The sequence below is a fragment of the Anguilla anguilla genome, chromosome 9, assembly GCF_013347855.1.
Source record: "Anguilla anguilla isolate fAngAng1 chromosome 9, fAngAng1.pri, whole genome shotgun sequence".
In the NCBI taxonomy this organism is placed as follows: Eukaryota; Metazoa; Chordata; class Actinopteri; order Anguilliformes; family Anguillidae; genus Anguilla; species Anguilla anguilla.
The window spans coordinates 16,939,838-16,956,111 of NC_049209.1; the positions used below are offsets into that span (position 1 = coordinate 16,939,838).

General features: G+C 42.2%; 1 protein-coding gene across 2 annotated transcripts in view; it reads right to left on the minus strand.

Moving 5' to 3' along the window:
- The window catches only part of LOC118236665 (fibroblast growth factor 13), a 109,515-nt gene extending 99,304 nt beyond the window's left edge, over nucleotides 1-10,211 (minus strand). Inside the window, exon 1 of one of the 2 annotated variants that reach the window (XM_035435217.1) lies at nucleotides 10,196-10,211. Coding sequence is in view for 1 of the 2 variants with exons in the window: in XM_035435213.1 (XP_035291104.1) it covers nucleotides 3,381-3,480 (100 nt within the window). In the remaining variant the exon portion in view is untranslated. Of the gene's footprint in view, nucleotides 1-3,380; nucleotides 3,688-10,195 lie in introns of those variants that run through there. The other variant, XM_035435213.1, reaches the window with a different exon arrangement.
- Nucleotides 10,212-16,274: the final 6,063 nt, after the last annotated feature.

Sequence of the window (16,274 nt, forward strand, 5' to 3'; positions counted from 1 at the left end):
TCTCTGCGCAGTTTACATGGACCGCTGGTGTAGGCTATGGAGACCCCATTAGAGACGTGCTACGCGCAACTCCAGCACTTCGGTTTTTGAGTTATTTCTGGTTTCATAATTTCAATTGCTGGAAGTATCATCGGGGTCTGAAAACTTTACCATTGCCATTGATTCTGAAGTAGGCTACTTAGGCCTACACCAAAAACTATGGGGCGAGGCACAACATGCTGCACAGGATAGGACTAGATGGAAGCAGATAGTCGCAGCCTTATGTTGCACAGGGAACGAAGAGGATTAAGTAAGTAAAAACCATGGACAGATAGTTCTCCCCGATATTATTTTGGATCTGTTCAACTAAGAAATGTCGCAATCCTCGCGCCAGAAGCCCCTTTCCCATATGCAGCCTTACATTTTAATATTAACTTTATAGCCGGCAACAAGACATTAGTTGTCAGGATTCACTTTTTCTTCATTACCAAACTACTTAACGTTAGCTAGTTTGCTGGTTGGTAAGCCCAAGTTAACAAAACTATACATAGCATGGACTTATAAGTCGCTCCTGATAAGAGCGTATGTCCCATGCCAGTAGCTAATGTAATGCAATGACTGTACAGGCTACGTCTTGGTTATGCTCGTCTTAAATCCATCCCACCGTTAGCTTATTTCTTGTAGGCCTATTTGACAACAGCTTGTTCGGCCAATTATAGGCACCGCCACGTGTAAACGCTATGAACACGTGAAAACAAGGCATAGTCATGTATGGAAAAAATGTCTGATGTCTGCACTGCCATAAAAACCGATTGATATCAAAATGAGGCCAAGTTACAACAAACAATATTGGCCAGCTTATCCATCTATCCATCCATCCATCCATCATCTATACCCGCTTATCCTGGTCAAGGTTGGAGGGGGTGCTGGAGCCTATCCCAGTGTACATTGGGTGAGAGGCAGGAATAACAACTGGCCATTTTACCTAACGCACATTAAAAAAGCTCTGTTACAGAGTAATGCTACCCAATGTTTCCATAATTATTTACCATCTGAAGAGAATGTGGTCATTCAAACTTTATGTGCAGTTTTTTGGAATCAATGTCGCAGGGCGCATGGGCTCAGTCATTGGCACAGCATATGGGCGCACAGGGCGTGGCTACTGAAAGTTGGTATTTTCGTGACTAGAGGTGAGGAGTGCACAGCTCAAAGCATGATGCACAGGAAAATGGGCTGGATTATGATGAATATATTATCAGTGGGTGTGTTGCAGCTGAATTCAATCATAGCCAATCAAATGAACTCTTTTCATTCCCTTTCAGAGCAGGGCACAATGCGTCCCGGTGTGCTGGCTGTTTTGGTGGTCTTCTGCCATCCGCATATCGATGGTGTATTGCTATCGCAAAAAAATGTATACTGTTCGTTTAATGCAATAGTTTCACACAGTGAGGTCTAAAATTGCAAACTAAATGTGTACCAAGTGCTTAATCAGTTCACATTGCCCAACGCCTAATATTGTATTTATTATTTATTTTATTTTTGAGTGGGCAGGATATTATAATGAAACAAAGTCCACCATATTCCAAAATTGCCAATACAGAAACTTGATTATTTTTACATTTAAATTTTAAATAACCAAAAATGGGAATCATGGAAGAGTAGCTAGGCAAACTGAGAGAAACTTTAATGCTTGTCTCCCATTTGAAAAAAATTTCAACGCACTGTAGGTAGATGTCCATTAATTTTGTAATTAATGGATACACTGAACCTTAGTCTGGATGCTCATGGTCACCACCTCACAACAGACAGTACCAGTGGCCAGACCAAAGAGAGCCAGAGGATAGGAGGTACTGTGAAGTAAATCCCTTAAGTCTGACGTGAAAGCAAGTTTCTGAGGCCCATCATTGCACCTCAGGTTATCAGCTCTGAAACTCCTGTCCTTCTGTTATAAAATGAATCTGTGGCATTATGACAACTAGGTTTAAAGCAGGAGCAGTTAACATTGATGTCCCCATGCCTGGAGATCTGAGTGTCAGCTGAAGAAGGAAAGTGCATTTGAGAGTCATCTATAAAGGCCCTAAGCACAGGCCTCGTCTCATTTTAACACAGAGAACAGGAAGTCATACACCATTTGGCAGATAAAGCTTTGTAGAAGACTGAGACACTTTCCTATGATCCAGAGAGCACCTGGCATTGTAAAATTTCTGACGCATAGTCTAGATTTAAAAATAAAAGCTCTGTGACGAGAGAGCTAGTCCAGTTCCTGAATATTTAATGTTTGCTTATGCAACTATTATGCTCTGTTTTAAAGGTAGCAAGGTTTGATGAACAGCTGTAGTTAATTAACTCCAGAAGAGAAAGGCTTACATGAATCAAAAAGCCCAAAGGCTGCCCTACTAGTACTTCAGTAACTTTCTACACTGTTTAAAGCAAGCTGAAGCACCCATCCTGTGATCCCCATGCCTCTGGAGCACCGCAGTGACGTTTCAACTTGTGTCTGGCATGCTTGTGTTCACAACACTGATTTTACTTAATGCTGAGTGGAGTCAAAGTTGTCATTGCCAAAAGAAATTCACAACTCTAAAATATGCATACATGGTTATTAAATTCAAGCCATATACTCCATGCAGGTAGCATGGCTTTAATTTATATAGTATTAAGTATTCACTACTGGGAGTCAGATGTGGTGCTCATTCTCTGTCAGACATATTGCTGCAGGAAGTAGCTGTTGCACAACCTATGACACTATTTTGAGTGTGGACCCAAACTATATTTTTGGAGTAAGCCAAAACACCTCTCAGGTAAAAATGCACGAGACCTGAGAGATTTTCAATGAATTATACAGTCTTGTGGATTTGCAAGGGCAATGCATTATAGACTCATGGAAGGCATTTTTTTATAAAAATGGATTGTGCGTAGTAAGTTTTTGAGTAGGTCCTGAAATGCTGCTGATCAAAGAACAGATAGATATGACAGCAGACTGTGTGCATTTATCTCATAACGTGCATGTGGGTGTGGCCCCAGTGACAGCTCCCATCCAAAGAACCAGAAAGGAGGAAGACTGGCATATGGAGGAAGAGGTTATATGCAGTCATTTTCAGCATCAGCATCACAAACCTATTTATCGGCATTAATTGCCACTGCAGTACCACTATTGATGACCATGTAAGGAGTGCCATTTCTGCATTCAGCGAATGGAAATATAAAAGATAAAACATCAGCAAAGGGTAAAACTCACTCGCAGGATTATCCTGCTCATATATGCACAGCAGCTGGGATTAAGCTAGATTTTCTGAGCCTTGCATATTCAATCTGCCTCAGTTACATTTCCACCTGGCTTTGGAGACTTGCCTTCCCTCAGTCTGAGGAGAAAAGGTCACTTTCCCACCATCTTTTCTCACCTGTTTGAGCAGAGTGAGGTGGCATCAACCTCCCTCTAGCCACCCCAATCTTAGGTGTCAGGCTCATCTGTTTAAGTTCCATTTCCATCTTTTGGCACATCGACTGAGGAAATGGAACGCAGCAGACTGAGGAGGTGGGTGGGGATAGGGGCAAACAGCAGTGACCGTTTGAGTCGTGCACAGAGGGGCACACTCTCCGTTCGCAACAAATGGCTCAGATATTCTGGGTCAATATTCCAACTGCAACCAGAAGCTGATCCAGAATCTGTGTCTTCTCCTCCCTGTTGGTGCTGTCCAGAGGGTGAACCTGATGACCAGGGTCCATATTCCATATGCCCAGTGTGTGTATGTGTGTGAGAGAGAGAGAGATTAGACGGTGCTTATCTGACAGAACTGAGTATCAACTTTGCACACGCTAGAGAACTCAGAACTGCCTCGCTCAGAATCTCCCAGGGAAAGATGGTCACACTTCAGTGGCTGTGTATGAAACCCACATGAAGATGAGAGATGACGTGTTACATTGAAGTGGGTCAGCTGCTGTTTGCGAGCCCTCCTGGGTGATGCCAATTACCAAGCGCTCATGCAGAGCAGCAGCTGACTTCTGGCTTCCCGTGGTTTCAGATCAGCCAGGAGTACCACTGAGGACAGAGATGATGCCCTTGGTTTGTTTCCCCCATTCTGGGATAAACTTGTGTGTGATTTTTATCACCCAGGTTTTGCTTCCGCATTTAAAGGGATTGATCCATTTCTGGAGATTCACTTTCACTTTATTATCAGCTGATTATTCTTCAAAAAATAATGTTTTTCTCAGTTGAAACTATTTCCTGTGGTGCATTTAATTTGAGACTGCTACGCTCACAGTGAAGTAATGCCACAATATGAAAATATACTGATATTTCTAATTGTGAATAAACACTGATCTGTATTGTACAGCCGCTGGAAGCATCACTGTCCATCCTGCTTCATATTCACATACATTTTCTTGCTTTAGAGAAACCCACAAATGACCCTATGCCATCGTAAAGCCGACCAGTCACCAAAGACTTCTGCAACTATACAAAATATACTTCATTGCACATACTGTAAAAAGGATAGATCTGAGGGTAACATCCACTTCCAGATGAGCATCTAATTAATACATTTCGCATTACCTTACCTTACAATCACTGTGCAGACAGTATTACCCAGAGCGATAAAGTAAGGGTGAACATCAGTGTTCCCAGAAAAACAAAAATAATTGCAACATCTTGAAGGCCCATTTATAGTCAATAAGTGTAATGTTTGCGGAACAAACCAATAATCAGTACAGTAAAAAAAAATCAAATACGGCTACACAACTAGCCTATCTTTACACAGCTATACCTATAACATTACTGTCCCAGAACAACCTATAGCAAGGGTGACACACACAAGACCATACTGACTGCAGGTATTTGTGGTTCCCTTTCAGTCAGCAGCCAATTAAGGCCTTGGCACCAAGGTGTGATGGTTTTTTAAACCAATCAGCAACTTAATCACTGATGCTGAAACACATTGAAAACCAACAGACACTGCAGCCCTCCAGGACTGGATTTGGACACTTGCAACCACTAGCACCCCATACTATCCCAAAATGAAAAGATGTCTTTACTAGTTAAGACATAACAGCATCATTCAAATGAACTACCCTGCAGATAGACTGTAGCCATCAGCTGAGAGGCCAATTGTGCTGTTTCTTTGAGACCTATCTTGAGCAGATTCCAGAAAGCCACATCTCCTTCAGCCGCCCGCGATGACCGAGGAGGCGATGCGTGGGACAGTATTAAAATTGTAAGGTATCATTCCCGAAATAATTTCTGGGGCAGTGTGAACAGTGTCCTTAATAAAAACGTCGCGGAGTGATTTATTTGCCGGTGGCGGTCCCTTTTGTTTGAGACGGACAAAGGCGAACACAGGGGAGGCCAGGGGCTTGGGTTCCGAGCTGGGGGAGGCGGCTCCTTTGTTCTGCTGACACACGCAGGTGTTCAAGAAGACAGAAGGACAGAGGTGAAAAGAGACACTTCCTACATACCCACCCCATGGAGGACCTCTGGAAGACACTGATAAGGAACACCTTGTCATTATTGTTGCCTGCATGAAAACAATTCCTTCTGTATAGTGGAACATAAACACATTACATTGCATGTCATTTAGCACATGTTGACTGGAGCAACTTGAAATACTTTTTGCCTTTTTACAAAGTTACTCACAATACCTTTTGCATTTTTACATAGTATCCATTTATTCAGCTAGAAATACACTGCAGCAGGTGAAGGACCATGCTCAAGGGTACAACAGCCAAAAACTACCAGGAAATTGGACCTACAACATTTTAGGTTACAAACCCAGTTCTAGGTCACATGCCCTACACACACTACAATGCAGCCCATATACAGTTAAATGATAAAGTATTGGACAGCTGTATCAAATTGGCTGGTTTTCCACTGCACTAATCAAATTTGTATTTTCAAATCAAACAATAACCAAGGCAAATTCAATCTGCATTTATTTTGTGCGTTTTTATTTATTTCTTTTTTTAAACAGACAATGAACCATTTTACAACCATGCCAATGAGTCAAGTCCCCCCATTCCAAGTCAGCCTAAGTACTGGGACAAATGAACATCAGCCGTAATTATTTATAATTGGGAAGCAGTGAGTCTCAGGGTACGGGTTATATCCTTTTGATGCGTTTGTAGAGTGTACTTTATAAGCAAAACAAGAAACCGGCAGATGAAAGCCAGAGAACTGAGTATGATGACCAAGAATGCTATTGTGAGCATGAAAGAAAAGAGAATCAATTAGAGCTACTGCAGAATGCTTGAGTATTTCAAAGTCAACAGTACAGAATGTTAGAAATAAACTAACTACTGGAGGACATAGGAATCACCAGCGATCAGGCCATCGATAGAAGATACTAGAAACTGATGACCGGCAAAAATAAACACCAAATTGTCAGCTTGAGTAATTGCTAATGATCTCCATACACTTGGGGTGAAAGTATTGCAGGACATTGCACGCACAAGACTGAGAGAGGCATGTTATACTTCTAGATGTAAAGCTCTCATCAACATCAAGAAGAAAAAGGCAAGGTTGGAATATTATGTGACATTGGAATACTGACAGTGACGCCAATCCATGATTTTCCTCAATTTTCAACGGTTGTCATGATGTCACACGGCTTCCTACAAAATGGGCGGAGGGACGAGACGCCAGGAGGCTACGCAATTGGCGGTGCTCCTGCAAGTACCCCAAAGAAAGCCCATTAGGCAAGCAGCCTGCAACAAGGACCAAGCTGCATGTCTTGGAATTGGAGAAAAGAGAGAGTGCCCCTATTTTCCACATATAACCTCCTGCTGCGATAACAACCTCCGCTCTTCTGGGAAGGCTTTATACTAGATGTTGGAGCATTGCTGCAGGGATTCGCTTCCATTCAGCCAGAAGCCTCAAATGAATGCTATGATCACAAACAAGCGAAAGCAGGAATGCACTGATGAAGGTGGTGGCGACTGAAATTGCAGTGCATCGAACTGATTAAACTGCTAGACAACAAATAAATGTCAAAGCAATCAAATTCAATAAAATTATTTGTAAATTATTTTATTACTGAGGGATATTTACTTTGATAGTATTTTCACCATTTAATTTGCTTGCATTTTATTTGATTAAATATTTAATTTGATTGCATCTTTTTTAATTCAACCTTTAATTGAAATTTAATCAGTTTGGCATTAATGTAGGCTAATCTGTTTTGTTACTTCCACCCCTCATATTCAATGGCATAAAGCCTAGCAACAATGATAGTGAAGGCAAGATAAATAATGACAATAAATACACGTCCTTCAAAAGTTTTGAACTAAATATTTCAGAGATATTTTTGACAGACATGCAATCTCATTATATTTTACATTGAATGGTTTTCACCTGATCGGCCTGTTCTCACAGCTTTATAGTCTTTCATAATGCATAGATGATAAGATTTAAATTCGGTGCTGTACTGTACAATACTTGATGCCAAGTATTTTTCAGGGCACTACTCTGCCAGACCAGACTGTAAAGATCTATCCAGAAGCTAGGGAAGATGTGTTTCGGGGGGGGGGGGGGGGGGATCAGCTCTACAATATGAAGATGATGTACATTCTGCAAAATTCACTGTACAGGACATGATTTGCACCCGTTTTAGCTGAGTTATATTGAATGCAATTACAATAACAGAAATAATAGTTGCAATTTTCATCTGTTTAGTAAATATCAAGCAGCCTGCTTAAATGTCAATAGCTCCTTTTCTTTGGGAAGTGGGTGCAGAGTGGGTGGGGGAGGGAAACATTACCCTTTCAAATAATCAAAATGATTGCACTAATTAACAGAGGTCTCCTTTTCAAATACCACACTAATGTCAATGAGCATACCACAGAGCCGAAGCAGGGAGGCTACGCCTTCTGTGTTTGCTCTTTTTTTTTCTTTACGGAAGGGAGTTTCAAAATCAGCGAGGCAACAAAATGGAGGCTTTTGAGATACACCTACAGAAATAAGGGCACAAAACTTAGCAATGAACTATTTCAGAGCATGATTCTTAAATGGTGCCACATGTTTAATGCACGGAAACATTAGACTCGATTAAAGGGAAGAGTTGAAGGGAAGACCAAGGTTGCGCCCCCCCATTACTGTTGTGGGTGTGGAGGTGTAAATCCCAATCTTACGCATGTGCTGCAGAAAGGACAGTAGTCCTGCATAGCATGGAATCCATGCAACACAACAGAGATTAATCAGGTTCAATGGAGAGGGGGCAAGAGAGAGCAAGGACTGTAACCAGACCTGGTTTTATTCATGACACATTATTCACAAAAATGATAACAGCTGATAAAACACCAGGTGCATCCTGGTTATTAATGAGTTCATTGAACCTGCATCAGCTCCTCTTCCTTAATCTCACCTTTACACTTGAGTAATACAGCAATGTCCTTCCTCAAACTTGTTTCTGTTCTATACCGGTTAAGTTTCAATCCGACAGAACACGGCCTCTCCGGTACGATACAAATCGGTCATATTAAAATGTGATAGACGCTATTAAAAAGCCGTGATTTAGAGTCGAGAGCCACGAGCAATGTGGAAAGTGACACATTCACAGCTGACGGAAAATGAGCAGTCAGAGGAAGGACTCGGGGCCTAAATTACGAGGTCAGAAGAAAGACTCATGATTCCTACTCAGATTAAGAGCACTCATAAAAGCTCATCCACAGCAACAACGCTGCACAGCCCTCTACTACATCATCAGGTCTTATGGGTACAGCAGACTTATACAAGTTGTTCCAGGGCAGCAGAACCTTTTTTTTCCCCCTCCCAGACCAGTACGAGAGACCATCTCAGAACATGCCATAATTATAAAAGCCAGCAATAAATGCTCTTACAGCAGAACAGAATCATAACTATAAACTGAGAACAGAAAATACGGTAAATTTTAAATGTAGGGATGATATGGTTAATTGCTTTTTTTTTTTTGTATTTCTCACAGAGGGGTTCAAAAACAGCCCCGGGCTCTGCTTCCGCAGGCTGCCGTTACAGTCTGTAAGCTTAATGAAAATGTGTGCTTCCATAGTTTTATGCTAATTTTAACACAATACAATTTTGCTTCGTCTTTGGCAATTCTTCAGATTCCACAAATGGTAACCCGTTATCCACACTTTCGTCAATAGGGCCCCATTGATTTTTCCTGTTTATACTTGCATTAATTGGGAAAACAAACTTATATTTAAAGGTCAATAGCCATATTGCACATCACAAAAAATAAGCATTAAAATAAGTATTATTTTATCTGACTGACTACAAGTCCTGGGATGTGAATATGAGTCACTCATTTCTCACATAGCTATCTCTCACATGATATAGCCTAATCAGAATAAAGCATCTTGTAGTCGACATGAAATTGTTCCTAATTGTCTAATCAAAAACTAATTCAAACCCTTCAGATTTCGGAGTCTGCTATTACGGTTGAAAGAATAACGTACAAGCATACACAATATGCCCCAAGGATTGAACTTGAGAACACCTGCCATAATTACTGAATACCTGTAAAAATGCCAAAACTGTACTGGGCCTCGGTCTACCACAAATACTCTGGTTAGAGCTGCAAGTAGGGGTGGGTAATACCCCAAAACATCTTGTTTGGGCAATACATGATGCATATCAGAGTGTAACGCAGCTGTTAGACTGTTACTAAACAATGTGGGACAGTACAAAAAGGACAATGTGTAGCCTATAGTGTTCGCTCTGCTTAAAATTCCACCTAAGACCAGCTGGGATTCTAAGATGGTTTAAGATGTGTTTTTGACACTTCAAGCTGGTAATAGTTGGTCTGTGGCTGGTCAAAGCTGGTTAAACCTGGTTAAGCAGGTAGAGTAAACTGGTAGCCAAATTAGAGCTCTAGTGGGTTTACTACAGGCTGGTAGACCAGCTAAAACCAGCTGCAAGTGTCGACAACACATCTTAAACCAGCGTGGAATCTTCAGCAGGCCATGTTCTTCTAATTTTTATTTCGGCCCGAAGCGCCGTTGACCTCAGTAGGCTACACTGGATTCCCATTTACGCTGGCTGTGGGCTATGGCGCGCTGCTGTGTGTACGTTTTAAAATCAAAGTTTCTAAAACGCGACCAACAGCAACTCTGTCGCTGTTAGGGTGGCCAACTAGTGGGCTAATAAGCAGTAGTAGGATTACATTCTAGCCATACGGTTATGCTTCGTTTTAAATGTTTTAAATTGCGGCTTTACAAACAAACAAACAAACAAACAAACTAGACTTACCCCGCGTCTGAAGCTCTGACCCGCTGGTTCCTGGGCAAGGGGAAGCAAAAGGGGATATGTTATCAGGCTGTATTTATAATGTATTATGGACTGACATTAATATCCCATGTCAATTATTGATATGGTTTGTACATATGGAAAGTAGGAAACGCAATAATAGCCTGCGTTGTTACAGCTGAAACGTGACGTGTCATTTTATGTACTTTTTTAAAAATCAATAAACGATTTGGTATGGTACAGAAAAGTAGGTTTTTGGTTTCACCCATTCCTTCATTAGGTTGTTGGTTGGATGGAGTTTAGACTGGTCTGAATTAGGAAGGAGTAAAAGTGTTTATTGGTTGTCATTGAAACTCATGTATATACTGTATGCTTATTTGTTTTGTTTACCTTGTAGTTTATCAGGGCTGGGGGCCTTTCTGTTTTCGAGTTTGCATTTTCTCCCCTTGTGCGCGGTAAGTTTGCCAGGCTTCCGGTTTCCGACGGGAATGTCGGGTTTTCAACTAATTTGTACAGATTGTTCCGGTTTCTGGTACCGACCAAAACAATGTAGGCAACTTCCCGGTCAGAATAACAGACCGAATACATTATTTTCGTTAGCTTTTATGAATTGACATGCCAATGACTACTCGGTCCGACATCGGTTCCGAGTAGGCTACAATCACCCATCTCTCGTCCGACGTTTGTTCAGAGAGGGACCTTTCCAGTCAGCCAGCAACCGACCTCGTTCGTTATCTTTACAGCAGGGTAAATTTGTTTTGACAAATTCCAATCTGGCAACCCTTCTCCCTGGGTTTCCTCTGGGTACTCCAGTTTCCTCCCACAGTCCAAAGACAGGCAGGCTAATCGGATACTAAATTGCCCATGGGTATGAGTGTGCAAGTGAATGGTGTGTGTGTGCTCTGCAATTGATTTGTGACCTGTCCAGGGTGCCTTTTGCCCAATGCATGCAATAGTTGTTTATTTGTTTTGGTACATTTTCACTACCTGCACTGTAAATGGCCCTCACCTTTGCCTGCATGTCTGGGAAAAAAAAAAAATCTTGGCAGTTAATTCATTTGTTTGGCTCCATTTTGGAACTTGCCTGGCTGCTGTAGGGGTCCAGTCACAATTTGACGAATAAAAAAGTTGGCTACTCATGAAAACATACAGGTTCATAAAGGTTTTTGCTAGTTTGCTTTAAAAACCTAAAGAAATTTGATTTGCAGTTTTTCACGGAAATTATATTGTGTCTAAAACTGTACCAGTAATGATAAAAACAGTTCTAGTGCCCATACCTACTTGAAAGAATAAGGAATATTCAGTAAATTAATTTCACATGTGTGCCTCAGATGATATCTGAAATGGAGATATGGACAGTAATTCAGTTTGTAGAAACAGGGTGGCTCTTACATAAGACGTTGCAAGCTTACAGCCTTGTTTTCCACTTTGTATATGAAAGCAGGCGCCTGGTGTAATACCACTTCATGTGCTGTGCTGCTCTAAGTGGAGCTGGAACCTCAAACAGCAGGTGGTCTCAGTGTGTGGCCTCCATTTGACTGCAGTGTAAAAGGCGATGTGTGTTTAATGCTCAGAGATGGTGTGTTGCGAGCCATGAAAAGACCACCATTATGCCAGTATCCCCAGTGGACTAACTCCCTCCTGATCGTCCCAGTCCTAGCCAAACACGATATCGAACACACCCCTGTCTCTTCAAGCTGCAACTTCCAGAGATGGCTATCCTGCCATTTTCCCTTCTCAGTCTGTTACCATGGAGAATGTCATCCAGCTCAGTTTTACCTCAACTTCTCCATTAGCATCAATGCAGACTGCTATCCTCACCGGTCTGACCCCAACCTCCCCATGTTATCATGGATCTTTTATCCTGTCATGAATCACCTCCACTTCACCATCTATTACTTCTCAGACCTTTTATCACTGCCTCTATCTCCTACAGTTGACTCTAGCATCCAGGCCCACCTCACTGCAACCTCTCCATCTGTTACCACGGAGACTAGCATCCTGTCCTATCTCACCTACATCTTTCAATCTGTAACTATAGAGGCATTGTTCCCTGCCCTGTCACACCTCCACCTTATAGGTACATACAGAACAGTTGCAGCGTGGTTTCTATGAGTGTTTTCTCTCCTAAACATGAGCCACCTCAACTTCAGCTTAATTAAATGCTATGGGTGCTCTTCCCCAGTCTGAAGTGAGGGTACATCACAGCAGCGAGAATAGAACAAACGTCTACGGAGTGTGAAGGTTGTTCTGTGGCTCTGTGATATTTTTAGGTTTTTATTTGTTCACATTTTCCAACCACCTCCTTTGTCCTAAAATTTTTATTTTTAAGTGCTCATAAATATAGAATTTATCTTGACTTTAAAGCTTTTTTTTCCTTATTAAATCTCACATTTCATAAACTAAGTTTGAGTGTTTTCTTTCTCTCCGCTGGCTGACTTTGTGGATTGTGTTCACTTTGTCTCTAGAGAGCAATTAGTTTCCTACCTGAGCCCATTGGCCCTTTAAAACCAAAGTCTGTATATTTTTTGAATGATGTAATTTCACTCTTTTCCTACATTAGCCCTATGCACAGCAAGTAGGCTTAGGCTTGTGCCTGTCATCCATTGCTCATATACAAAAAAATCCCACAGGCCAAGCAGAAACTGTGCAATGGCTAGCTTACAGATGCTGACGTAACGGTACTGTCCATAATTAGAGAGCGATTGTACCCCTCCCCCACCCCCTCAGCCTTTTCTTGATGGTGGAAATTATCACAGCTGAATGGTGCTCTGAGGCATTATCTGCATGCATCAGAAATCAGTGTGGACTCCCAGTAGTCCTGCTGATATTCTTGTCTATTGATGGCCTGGTTCCTCTTTGCTAAATTGGGCTTATGGGGGGCGTTGCTATTGTAACTGTTTTGAAACAGTGGTTTTCCCCTTCATGAACACAAACTGCCTGCAATCTGCAATGTTCCGTGTCTGTGATGTACCGATATACCCAGCTCTTATGTAGTGATGAGCCCTGTGCCTCAGCTTGGAGACTGGAATAAGAAAACGAATTACTCTTTTGACCCAAACCCTCCGATGTGAATTAAAAAGTTCTTAATGGCCATCCTATACAGAGTTGTTGAAAGAATGGACAGGAAGCGGCCTGCCGTTTCAATCCAGGAAGAGTATGTATAACTCACTTCCCTGCACTCCTTCAACTTGCACCTTGACAGTAAATGATTGCTAGAGCTGTGAGCCGCCAAACCTGTGCACTCATGCACAAACTGCATCCCCTCTCATATTCGAACAGGCATTTAAAGTTCAGAGAAAAAGTAGAACAGCATTGTCTCCTGGGCATTCTAAAGTGGCATTAAAAACGGTTTCTCTTATGAACCTCCTTAAATAGTACAATACATCTAAAAGAGAACCGTTACAAATAAAGCATGTGTAGATCTGGCTGCAACTTTGAAGCTAGGGAAAGCTTTATTATTATGGTGTGAAATATATAATGCTGTTTTTTAAAAGAAAAATCAAACCTGACCTGTGGGAGACTGAGAGAGAGAGAGAGAGAGAGAAATAGAGAGAGAGAGCCAGAGACAGACAGAGAAAGACAGAATCATAGAGAGGAGAGAGACACAGAGAGACAGACAGAGAGAGAAATAGAGAGAGAGAGACAGACAGAGAAAGAGAGAGAGAGAGATAAAGAGAGAGAGAGAGATATATTAGATGGTGCTTATCTGACAGAACAGAATTGAATGCTTTCTGAAACTGTTGAGCAGAACAACATTGGTGTCCTGTTTTATTGATAGACCTCCCTGGACACTGATGTTACCTGGGACCTGGGTGCCTTCCAGTCTGGTTCCCATAACCCATAGCACAGACAGGCGGATTCCAGGCCTTGGCTGGAGTACTCAGCTTCAGAGCTCAGGCATAATACTGCAGATGCAAACTGTATACATCACTGCCACCTGCTGGTCACACAGATACCACCGGAAGAAAACGTGAAATATTATCCAAACTCAGTTTTTCCCTTTATCAATACAGGGATAGCTTTCAATATCTGTGACATGAGAAACAAAATAGTTCCTCCCTCACATAAGATAAAGCTTCACCCTGGGAGAATAAACATAAATGCATGTTACAACAAGAAAAATAGAAAACATTACACAACAGTTATTATTTCCAGCAGACTGAGTGAACTGCTTTCTGTGTCATACTGTCAGCTTTGAGGCCATCTCTTGGACAAAAAACATGATTTTGTTCTCAGTGCTCATGACCCACAGAGCACTCCAGCCCCAACGCTCTCCTCATGAAAACTGCTGCCGTGACACAGCCTTAGATATTTCGCCCAGTTCTTCTGAACTGCACATTAATGTGCGACCTAGCTCAGGAGGTAAGACCGATTGTCTGGCAGTCGGAGGGTTGCCGGTACAAACCCCGCCCTGGGCATGTTGAAGTGTCCTTGAGCAAGACACCTAACCCCTAACCGCTCTGGCGAATGAGAGGCATCAATTGTAAAGCGCTTTGGATAAAAGCGCTATATAAATGCAGTCCATTTACCATTTAATGTACACGTCTTTGCTTGGACTGTTGATTTTATTAGCTATTTTCTTACCTCAGGCTATAAGCTCCCCACCACTATAAAAATGTATTAAATCAACTCCAAGTTACTGCCCTATTACCAATTATCCTCTCTATTTATATCACAATTACCCTATCTATTGACATTATATTTCTAGGTACCAACAACTTATTTCTGGTCAAGGTTCATGTCTCTGTGTGTCTGACAGTTTTCAGAAGGTGCTGACCCAAGCTGCTCCTCTGAGAATGGGAATGAACCCCCAAAATAGTAGTGCTGGAAGTGGAGGCAAACCCCTGCCAACAAATGCAGAGCGACAGCCAACGTGCCTGGAATGCGTCGTCTAAATCCAGGATCTCCAACCTGAGAAAAGACCGGCAATCAATAGCATTGACCGGCACTATATTTGTATCATCTTCCTGGCCCGGCCTGATCTCCTAATGCAATATCTAATCTAATTGGAGCTGGCACCAGCTCCCAGCTGCGCTCACCATGAGGCGGACGGAAGGGCAGAGCGCGCAGGAAATCGATGACTCCTCCGCGTATCCTCCACTGGCCTGTCCAGGCCCCAGTCTGCCTCCTCTGTAGTCCCCCAGTCTGGGTGAGCTGCCACCATTACAGCCGCAGACCGCGTGTTCCAATGGGGGCACAGACAGTGGAAATGGACCGTTTTCGTGAATTCACCATTTTGTTTGATAAGGAAGGAAAATTTAATACAGACTTTATAAAATGAATATATTGGCTTACATGGCATAGAGGAGCTCTGCAGTCACAGCAAATAGGATCCACAGCACTTTGAAGGGCACTGGAGGAATGCCCTCACAGTCACTGTTATTAATCAGAAATTAATTTAGATCATACTTCTACAGGGCTTGCTAGCTGCAGCATTGGTTTGTATATATAACAAATGATGATAGTGAATCATAGCTTTTATCTCCTGATCTCAAAGGCCTTTACACTGAAGGAAGGAAAGAAGGAAATTCACCTCAGCCACCACAAATATGGTTGGCACTCACCTGGGAGGTGCCCAGCAGCCATTTTGTGCCAGAACAATCAGCAGTGGTGGAGAGGAAGGTGATTACTGAGCCAGTCAAACTTTGTGATAATTAGGTGACAGGTTGAACATTTGGCCAGGACTGATTCTGGAGCGACCAGGTTCCTCACCTGTGCATCTCACAGGCTCTTCAACACCTCACAGCTGCAGATATGCGTTCAGACTCACACATGACGCTTTCACTGGCCAGTTAAGATTTTTTTTTTTTTCAGTGTGATGCAATACTTGACTCATCAAATGTTTTTGACTCATTTGTGGAAATTCCTAATGAACCAGTGGTCTGCAAACACAGGGTCACGGGCTTCTTCAGCAGAGTTCAAGGAGTTCTGAAATAGATTTTTTCCCCTGACCATTCGTGGTTACCAAGGTCACCTGAAAAAGATGGAAGACCAAAGCTCAGTGGGTTCAAAGGGGAATCAAGGTCAAACGAGTGGAAATAATAGAGGTCAAAGACCTCTGGACTCCTAAGATTCTGCA